We start from the raw sequence: 10,540 nt of genomic DNA on the forward strand, positions 1-10,540 counted from the left end.
GTCAGCGCGGTGTCCATAATTTACCGGCGTCCGTCAGTTGCTGGGCTGCCGCGAGACGTGTGCGCTGCGGTCACGCGGGTCGTCCCGTAGGGTACCTGTGGTCCACGGGATTCGCTGAGGACTTCGCCATCGCCACGCACCCTTTTCTTTATTCCCCGGAACCGGAAGTGACTTCTCGACAGCCCTCGAGTTGCGGTTGAGGTTCTGGATGGAATTGGACGACGGAAATGCACTTTGAAAGTAGTTCTCCGTCGATCAAGATACGATTCCTGGAGTGTCCTTAAGGAGGAAAATGAACTCACAAATCACTTGAGAAGAGGAAAAATATTATTTTGAAAATAGAACCACGAAAGAGCTAAGATAAATATGTTTACACAATTCGACTACAAATGACCCAATCTGGTCCGAATTTTTAAAACAAATCATAAACACCGTACTTCACTCCCCAGGGCCCCAGTCGATTATCACCGCTAAGCACCGAAGCTGTTTGTAAACATATTTACGGGTCCCCTCCTCTCCAGGAATGCTGTGCTCTCGGCTCTTGCGGCTCCCTCGAAGACCCGACGTTGGAAGGAATTTTCCATGCGCAGTGCGCGTAACCATTTTCCCATGAATGGTGTTCCCGCGGTCCCGGTCCCGGTTGCTGGAAAATCCTTTTTCCCAACCAAGCAGCAACTCGAACACGTGGTCGTTGGCCGTGCCGAGGCCTCCTGCAAAGCGAGCACCACGTTTCTCGGCCCGGGCCCTTTGCGCAGCGACAAGTCGCAGAGTATTTTTAGCTGATCGCGTCAGTGATGGGCCCCTATCGACCCATGAGGCCCAAGAAAAAAAAAAGGAAGAAACCGTAAGGGGGAAACACATTCGCCGAGAGGCCCATAACGATCGCACTTCTGAAGCTGAGCACATTTCCCGTCTCCGGCCCGGCCCGAGGCTTCTTACCGCTGTTTAGCTTAGTAAGTGAGTGCGTATGTTTCGCGGACCCCATGCGGCGGTTCACGCGGCAACCGGGAAGCGTAGTGCGGCTACACACGAAAAAAAAACAAACCCGGACCCTAAAAGGCCTCCACTAATTTATTGCGAGAGTAATTATTGGCCGGATGTTGGCACTTGGCGTGCGTGCGCTTCTTATGTCAAGGTTGGTCTGTGAGTGTATTGCTTTTTGTTTCTTTTTTGTCCGCGGATGAATCCGGGATCCGGTGGCGGTAAAAAGCCACCGCCGTGCGGAACCGACGCGAAAGGGGAAAAGGAAGGAACGGAACCGCGCGAGCGTGAGTAATTTGTTCTCCTCCGGCGACGGCGGGGGGTGAGGTCGTTAGTTCACAGCATCCGGGAAATTTGGTCAACCATTCACGCGCCAGGTCTATTAGCTTGGGCCTAGGGCAATTGGGCAATAATTCCCCTCGCTGATACTTATTTAGCTATTTATTAGGTTTATTGGCCATATTCCTTGGTGATCCGGGACACTAGTCCTACCGGATCGGAGCGTTTATTCGTCAAGGAATTTAGAGTAGAATCAAACAGGATCGAGTTGACCGAGATCAGGACGCCAGGACGCCTCTAAGAACCTAGAACAGATAGTGCCGAAGGTCTCAGTAAGGACCACAGCGTCGTAGAGCGACAATGCGAGTTATAAGAAATCAGTGAACTTATTCATCTTAAGAAGGCAGTCCTCTTACTTTGTGATAAAAGAGCTGAAAATAAAATTCTGATAAAACCGCTATTATGAGGATGATCAGTGACGATCTTCGACTCAAGTAGGCTAGAGTCTGTAGTCGGTCAAGTCATCCTGATTGTTTCATTGGTTATCCAGGTCGATTTAATTTTTCGTTGAAAGTTTGTACAAATTCTATCAATTCTGTATCAAATAAAGCTAATCTGCTCGGAAAATGATCGCAAAGAAAACTCAAGAGTGTTGATCCTTTCGTAAGCCCCGAAAAATGGCCCAACGGGCCCGAGAAACAAATGACATCTGTTTAGGATCGCGCACTTTCAAGCGGCCGCCGCCCGCTCAAGTGACACGGAGCTCGGCAAGGGGCCATCTAGAGTCGCCTCTGGAGTGAAGCGTTGCCGCGCAATTGCGATCATAATCACCCGCGGGGGCCCACGGAGTAGGAGGAGACCACTTTCGCCTCCAGGCGAGACTCAGCGAGCTGACTGACTCATCCGCAGCCGCATCTCGCCGGGAACGGCACGGGGGCATCACATAAAACGTGCTCGTTTGGCGCACGCGGCTCGAGTGCTGTTGCACTTTCAATCAAACACATCATTCGCCCCCGGGCGGCCACGGGGACGGGTGAGTTAAATGAAATAAAAACTAACATTCAACGTGGTGTAGCGGTGGCGCAGATATTAGCCTCCCGCTCGTCGTCGTCGCCGGCGAGATCGCATCGCGTCGTGATGAAGTTAATAAACTCATTCGCCCGCGGTTCCCGGTTCCCCATAATGGCCCCGGCCGTGCCAATTGCGGTGCTTTCGCAGCGCAGCGTATTGGCCACAAGAAATCCGCGGAAAATGGAGTACACCCGGCCGCTGCGCGCTGACAGCAGAAGAGAGACGAGGAAAGCAATCAACGCGCGTTTCGGAAAGTGAATGTCGCAGCGCAGCAGAACCGTCCGATCTTCGCCCGATTCTTGGTGATGATTCAGGTCAATAGGAAGGGACCGACTTTCGTAACAAACACAGCAGATCGTCACAGCAACGGCAGACGCAATCCCACGCAACACGCGGGATGAAGATTTCAGTGCATTGTCATGCAAACGGCGTGCGCTCGTCTACTTTTATCCTTTTTCCGAATAAAAATAAAAGGACCCCAGGAAGGATGATGCCCGGCCGTCCGGGCGGAGGGGCGCATCGTAAAAGGAGAGCATAAAAGATGGCTGGATCATGAATATGGATTGTGAACATTCAAATCGACGCTCGTTGGCCTACGGGCCGGTGCCGGTGGTGTTTACATCGGTTCCTTACATCGGAACACAGTGCACCGTCTGAGCTCGGCTCGTCTTATGCTGTTCAGAGTGGGGTGAAGTTAATCTCTTTTCGAATTAGTACCGATGGAAGGCACTTCGACTATATGCGCCATATCTCTGTGTGTAACGATGGTCGATCTAGTGTCTGGATTCCGAAGATGAGGCGAAAAATATCAATTGTGGCTGTCGCTGTAGGGTACGTAGCGCCGTTCTGTTGAAACAAAATGTCGTCCATAGGGGAATAATAGGGCCGATGATGCCACCAGACCAAAATCCGCACCAAACAGTCACTCATTGACGTGATGGGTTTTCCGAGCCCCAAATACGATAATGTTGATTTTTTTTTAGGTTTTTTTTATATTTGTCAATTTTCTACAAGCGTATAGCGTCCCATTTCGTAAAAGTCAAACTTGTTACTGAATGTTCACAATTTGCAGAATTAATTGTTTCGCCTTGTCGCTTTCCAGCCTACAGGTATGCAACCGAAGGCAACCGCTTGACGGCGGCTGCTAACTAAAATTCTAAACAGTTTTCATGTTCATGAGCCAACCTCATTGAAATGAGTTTCAATTTAACTGGACTGTCCCTGTTTGAAGATCCTTGAAGTTCTTGGATCGCACAGCAAAGACAAATTTTCTAGATTAATACTGCATACTTTTAGGCGTTTTTGGTACGGAAGAGTAATGCCTTTCGGAGTATGTTTCCCTGTGAATTGCACGGCATCTTGACGACGGGAAGAATTCAAAGACAAACACTCGTTTCATACATTTGGTGGCACTTGGTTTCCGAATCCCATAAACGGTCACCGAATAAACTGCTACACTGTGGCAAAGTTACCCGAAAGCTAAGTGCCCTCGTGTGTGGTACTGCCCACTTCCGTGGTAAAGTTGCAATGTTGCACACCTTTAACTCCCCGAATGCCCTGCGCACTTCGGTGCAGTGCAGAATGTTTTGCCAACCAACAATCGCCGCCATTCATTTAGGGCAGACAACGGTGAACCCGCCAGTTCTGACCGGCTCGTTGTGTGCGAAAAGTCGGAAACTGCAACTATTTACGTTTCGTGAGCAGAAATGTGAGCCAAACAAAAGCACGGGCCGCAGCGCGTAATCGGAGCCACCGCCAACAACGACGGACGATCGGGCGAACGGAAAATTCAAAAATCGAAACAAAGTCGCGGGACTGCGAACGTGTTTCGCGAGGGTTTTTTTCGGGCGTCCCCCACCGATTCGATGCGCATCATTCGGTCCTCGCTTTATGCTGCGCTCTCCGCCACTGTGGTCAACCCCAGCCCCCCAGGCAGAGTTGCTGTTGGGTAATCAAACACGTTTTTGTTTTTTCGGGAGCGCACAACACTCTTCACGCATGCACCGCGTGCATGTTGTTTATGTGACGACGGCAGCGGCGGCCACTGCTGTCCGCAGCACTAAGCGCGACATTGTACGCGGACCACATGAAAGAAACATAAAATTGAAAATTGTTTTGCTTCGGCCTGAGCCGAGCCAGACGAGAGCGCTGAGATATGTTGGCTGCCTCCTTGGCTGTTGGCCGCGGTTTCTAGCGGTTTCGTTATGACATCTTGGCCGGCCGTCTGGGATCGTCTGGGCTTCAGGTCGCGCTTCCTCGAAAATTCGTGCCGATCGTTATCCGCATACAAATGATGCAATGTGGCGACGGTGGTGGCGACGGCGATGGTGGCAACAGCAGCAGCCGGTTGGGCTGCCCTTGAGGTTTTCGTTAAACTCTTGTCCTCTCGTCCGTCGTCCGTTGGGTGTGGTTGGTTTGGATTCATGGTTCTCTGCTCCGCGGTTGTCGGCAAACGGGGAAACCTTTCTGCGATGCGATCGCCACAACGTGGAGATAAGATTTTGTCCAAGACGCCCAGCCCAGGTTCCCTGTTTCCCAATTGCTTCTGAGATGGAGTTTGGTACTAAAAAAGACTGTAAAGCCTAAACAATGTAGCCTTCCGTCTAAAAGAAAGAAAGGGCAATAAATGGCCGATCCGATTTATCAAGTGTTGCAATAAAAGGAGAGAAGCTTCTAATTTTCTTTAGACGACTGCGTTCTATTTGGAATCGCCCACTTAACGGACCGTTGATCGCTGATCGTATCTACACAGAATAAATGGAGCAAATAATTTGTTTTAAATTGTATCTTGTGAATCGACTAAAGCTGATAAACAAAGCCTCTAAACAAACCGAACTATCCTCAAAAACATTGTTTCCAAATGGTGTTTGAATAGTGCCATGTGGAAGACGACTCTCCACTGTGCACGGCCATTACCACATAGAAAACATACCAACATAGCCACTTGAAAGATATGCTGTAAAAGCAATTAAAATTATCATAACCATTCACGCTAACGCGCACAATGTAGCAATAAATTTCGATCACCAATTCGAAGTTGGGACGCGGCGAGAGCACCATAATAGACACCCGGACTCCGATTCAGATCGCCTCCGAATTGAGTTGTTGAATCGCACCGTCGAAACAGTGCGCCACATTGTAGCCCGAACACAGGCCAGGCCCATTGTCGACCGTGTTTCTTATTGATAAACAATAGATCAATTGAAATTTATGGCCGCGCGAACCGAGGTGGCCGAGTGGTGGCTTGATAAAGAAGTGTCCGCTTCCGTGAAAAAGAAAGAAAACCGAGCACAACAGCCAGCAGTTTTCCAGTCCCATTTCTTGTGCCCGACCGATGATTAATCAATCGCGCGTCATTTCTGGCGCACGTGTCCCGTAATGCGCTATTCATGCGCGCCGGGAGATGCTGCCGTAGGAAGTTGGCGATCGGCAGCCGTTATCGGTGCGGTGGGGGTTATCAGGCGTTCGAGGCCCGCAATTGAAAGGGTCACGCCGGCGCGATGGTTGTGGTAACATTTCACAACAAAGCTGAAGGAAGTGCGAGCGTGTCCAACTGTTTGGCTGCCATGTGTCGATCAAGCCAAGGATCCAAGTAGGTCTCGGCGTCGGGGAACTTAAAACGGAAAAATAGGAACGCCGACGTTGACTAGATGGCGCGATGTTGAAAACTCAACACAGCGATGGTCTTGCCCGATAGGTGCCTTTTCTTAAGTTCTTGTTTTAAATAGTTAATAATAATCTATTTTTTTCCCGAGCTCGGAAAGGAATCCACATTCTACAACGTCTCTTACACCGAATACTCGGCCAAGGGGGATCAGTTTCTACTTTATGCAAAGCTCAGCAATCTCAAGTGATTTATACCGGGTTGTTCGTTAAGTTTTGCGGTTCAATATCAGAGCAAAGCCATGGAAATTTATGAACGACTGTTGAAAGTGTAAAAGGACTCTTCGCCTTCCATTAGTATGGTAGAAGTATGGGTTGCTGAATTTAAAAGTGATCGTATAGGCCTTAACGACACTTCAGCAACACCTGAAATCGTAGGAAAAATACAGGACATTGTATTGGAAAATCGTCGAGTGACTGAAAGAGATTTAGTAGAAACCCAAGGTGTCTCAATGGGAAAGGAATTATGTTCGTGGATTACTTGCAAACTGGAAAAACAATAAATTATGAACATTGTTGTAACCTTTTACACCCGCTGAAGGGAAAACAATGATGAGGTGATAACAGTTGTAGAATCTCAGATTGTAGATTCATAAATTGGAATCTCGTTGTAACAAGTGTAATGATGTTCAAGGAGACCATACCATAAAATTGTGAACCACAAAACACTTATTGAACAGCCTGGTAGAGTTAGACACTAACGGAGCTGCATCGCGCACCAGCACCGAGGACCTGTTGTTTGCCCCGCTGGTTGGCCGCACTCCGTTTGTTTATCGTATCACTTTGCGCCGCTTGAGTGATTTAGTTTAGACCTCGGGCCTTGCCGGCCGGCCAACATTGTTGCCACCACGGGGGCCTCCGGAGTGAGCGAAAGAAAAAAACGGATCCTCTCATCTGGAGCAATCGATTCGCCCCGACAACATGGGCTGGCCAACATGCCGCACCGGTCGTGTCATAATTCTAATTGACGGGGCGACCTCTGGCGGCTCCAGTCTGTACGACACTGCAATGTGGGTTACACAAATAGTGCCTGCCCTGCCTGCACCGTCGTTAATGGCTTCGTCAGCTGATCATGATTAGTGGCCCCAGGAAATCGGCTATCGGTCGCTCCGGGACATGAGTGTGTGTGTTCACAAACAACGCCGACAACATGGCGAGTGAAAGCGAACCTCTCCACAGCGTGTGTAGGCTGATAAGGCACTAGGCACTGGTTGGTTCGGGAAGACCCAACGGGAGGTTGGAGCCTCACTCCAAGAACGAGGACAACATATGAAGCCACTTGCGAAGTAGAGTTGTCGGAACATCGACCTATCGGTTCACTATCGGAGACCCTCGAGACAATTGATTGATAAGACCCACGTTGATGATGATGCTGATGATACTCGCGATGGTATTGTTTTCCATTTATGACCTATCCAATTTATATTACGTCCTGATCGCGATAAGACAAATAATTAACCATTTTATTACATGAAAACAAATCCAGAGTCGTGGTCAGTCGTAGAGCACCTCGACCGAGTTCTTGCTGCCACCGAGCACGATACCGTCCCGCTTGTAGAACTCGATCCGGGCCTGCCTGATTGACATCTTGGTCGTTTCCGGTAGCTTCCGGTAGAGCGCGTACGCTACGACCAGCATCGGAAGGCCGGCCACCAGCAGTGTTCCCCCGTACCGGTCCTGATCTCTGAAGTTCCAGTCGAAGGTGATGGCGAAGATGATCACGTGCAGGACTTGCTCCAGCGCCTGCACCGCCACGATCGAGAGTGCCTTTTTGCGGGTGTTGAACGCTTCCGAGCAGAGGACATCGGGCACAAACGTGATCCCCAGCGAGGCACCTACTTCGCAGGCGAAAAAAATGGCCATCCCGACATCGGCGGACAGGTGATCGGTAGCCAGATAGGCGATCGCCATCGCGATCATCGCGAGGGCGGTGGAAACGCACGAAACCAGTACCAGCGCCCGGCGACCGACCAGGTCGACCGCGAAGATACCGGCCAGCCCGATGAGCGACCGGATCGAAAGCAGCACGACGGTGGCGATACTGTAGCTGTCCGATTTGAGGGCGACGTCGATGACGTACAACTTGATCGAGTTGACGGCGTAGTTGAACGACAGCACGGACGCCACCTTGGCCATCCCGAGCAGCACCAGTGGCCGCAGGTTGCCGTCCCGGAAGATGGACGTCGACGTTTGCTCATCCTCCGCTAGCATCGCCTTGATTTCGGTCAGCTCGTTCCGTATCTCCCACGTCTCACTCGACTCGTTCCGCAGCTTCATCATGCTCTGGATGGCATCAGCATCGCGCTTCCGTTGCACCAGGAACACGGGCGATTCGTAGCACACGAAGTAGTTCAGGAACACGGCCATCAGCATGTAGCACAGCCCCACGATGCCGATCAGCCGGTGAGCGTCCAGCGGTTCCGTGTCGACCGTATACAGCACGGCACCGAGCAGCACGCCGCAGACCATGCAAAAGTTCACCGCGGCCATAATGACACCGCGCAGCTCCTTGAGCAAGATTTCCCCGCCGTGGATCAGCACCAGCGGCAGGGCCAACCCGTGGGCGAGCCCGGCCAGGCAGCGGACGACGGTGATCGCGTACAGGTTGTGCGGAACCGCCGTCGCCACGATACTCGCCACGGTCACGAGCGTAATCATGACGTACTAAGGAACACGGAGTGGAGCAGAGAGCGGAGTGATCGAGTGATCCTTAGCACCCGGGTGGGTTTGATCTGACTTACATTGATCTGTCGCTTGGGGTACCGCTCGAGCAGGAAGTATGCGGCCAGAAGGCCTACGACGGCGGTAGCGTGGAACAGTAGCAGCGTGGCCATGATGGCCGATTTCGAGTGCCCGAACGTCCATTCCTGGTGTCGAACGTTTGAGTTGTAGAGCGTGGCCGCGAGATACGAGGACGTGGTCAGTAGCGTCAGTATCCCTGTCGAACAGAAGAAAGGCAGATTCCCCGCAGGCGGTTAACTAGGGTGGTCCATCTGAGTGTTTGGAGCTACCGTTTGGAGTGTTTGTTTACTTTACGTTTTAAAATGTCAAACTTCATCCTGGAATGTTTAATACAAACTTTGACATTTACGTAATAGGAATTGCGAATTATTAGAAAAATATTTCCAAAGCGCCGAGTCTTCAACATAAACTGAGGTCGTGCAAGAGAATCCAATACACTCAAAACGAGTGACAGGTTTGGCGCGGATTTTAGTCTGGTGGCAACATTGGCCCATTTTTCTGCGAAAATGGAGGAGGAACTAGATGGACTCCACCCTATAGAATTCACGCGGTTGTTTGTAAACAACCGCCGTGATCTTTGGACAGCGCTAGTCAGGTTAGTCAGACTCAGAGACGTATTAAAACTGCGTCGCGCGTAATCATCTCGCTTCGGGTTGGTCAAACACGAGCCAAGCGAAGCATGGATCTAGTGCTGTAAATATCAGTGGCGACCCGGGAAGGGAAAAATCCTATCAGCTACCCACGCAGGAAGTGTGATAACTGCCGTTTGCTGCTGCGATAACCACACTCTCCACGATAGCGACACTCTCCTTGCAACTCGTAACGCAACGGGAACGTCGTTTCCAAACTCGGGACCACTTGAGTCGGTCGGGCGCTTATCTCGTAGGGCTTAGTGCTAAGGGGATGCATCTAGCGTCTAGACCTGACACACACCTGAGCCGAGCGCGTTGCTCTGGGGTTTGTTTTTCTGGTTCATTTCCATCCATTCGGTGCCACCCATCTTGAAGCGCTGCTGGTCTCGCTGGGAAGAACTATATCGAAGAACTAAGTCACGTCAATCACGTCAACTTTTTACACGAGCGGCGTAGTAGAGCACTCTGCGTCGTAGTATGTGCGCTGCCGGTGCCGGTTATCTGCGCCGTCCGCGCGCTGGCTGTTTCTCGTGGGCCAGCCCGATCGACACTGAACTACGACGCGCCATTGTTTACGATACTCTTTCGGCCTGTGACACGACGACGCATGCGCGTTATCGTGCTATTCCCGCGCTGTGACTAATTGAATCGCGGGACCACGTACAACATTTTTGCACTCATTCATCGTCCAACCCAAAAATATGATAAACTTCCGAGACCGAGCCAATGATAAGCGCCGTCATGGATGAAGGCTAACATCCGGTCGGCGGTAGCCTATCTGACCATCTCGTGATGGACTCTCGAGACACGTCAGCCTTTTGCGTAGTCCAAAAATCGATTCCGTCCGGTGAAAACCAGTGTAACCGGTAGCTCGGTGTTTATCGGACCAATTAAGGGGTGTCGTGAGTGCCCATCTTGGATGCTGGTTAGGTAAGTGTCCGACTCAAGTGGTCCACAAAGTTCAGAGTTCGCTGGGAACGTATTATTTGAGCTGTAGTTAGCCTAATTTGTTCAGCCTAAACTATGCGCAAGATTTGGGGCTCGGTGAGATTTAAGTGTCCATCAAGAGGATCAACCAGAAAGGTTTCTAGAACTCCCGTAGAACTCGTTCTCGGACTCGGTCCACCGATCGGTCTGTTTGTGGATCAATCTCGGATTTGTTTACTTGTTTG

The 10,540-nt window shown here is 50.7% G+C and overlaps 1 protein-coding gene across 1 annotated transcript; it reads right to left on the reverse strand.

The window, feature by feature from the left end:
• Positions 1-7,430: 7,430 nt before the first annotated feature.
• On the reverse strand, positions 7,431-9,903 carry LOC128278269 (uncharacterized). Its single transcript, XM_053016956.1, has 3 exons — positions 9,670-9,903; positions 8,736-8,932; positions 7,431-8,658 (listed from the first exon to the last, which is right to left on the reverse strand). Exons 1-3 carry the CDS (start codon positions 9,734-9,736, stop codon positions 7,489-7,491), a joined length of 1,434 nt encoding a protein of 477 aa, XP_052872916.1. The 5' UTR covers positions 9,737-9,903; the 3' UTR covers positions 7,431-7,488.
• Positions 9,904-10,540: the final 637 nt, after the last annotated feature.

Source organism: Anopheles cruzii, chromosome 2, assembly GCF_943734635.1.
Source record: "Anopheles cruzii chromosome 2, idAnoCruzAS_RS32_06, whole genome shotgun sequence".
Taxonomy (NCBI): domain Eukaryota; kingdom Metazoa; phylum Arthropoda; class Insecta; order Diptera; family Culicidae; genus Anopheles; species Anopheles cruzii.

What these genes read in the sequence shown, in the direction of transcription:
- LOC128278269 (XM_053016956.1), bottom strand. Translation starts at nt 9,736, where the DNA reads ATGGGTGGCACCGAATGGATGGAAATGAACCAGAAAAACAAACCCCAG. An exon ending in GAGCAACGCGCTCGGCTCAG is followed by an intron (nt 8,933 to 9,669) that starts GTGTGTGTCAGG and finishes TCTGTTCGACAG; the next exon opens with GGATACTGACGCTACTGACC. An exon ending in ACCCCAAGCGACAGATCAAT is followed by an intron (nt 8,659 to 8,735) that starts GTAAGTCAGATC and finishes CGTGTTCCTTAG; the next exon opens with TACGTCATGATTACGCTCGT.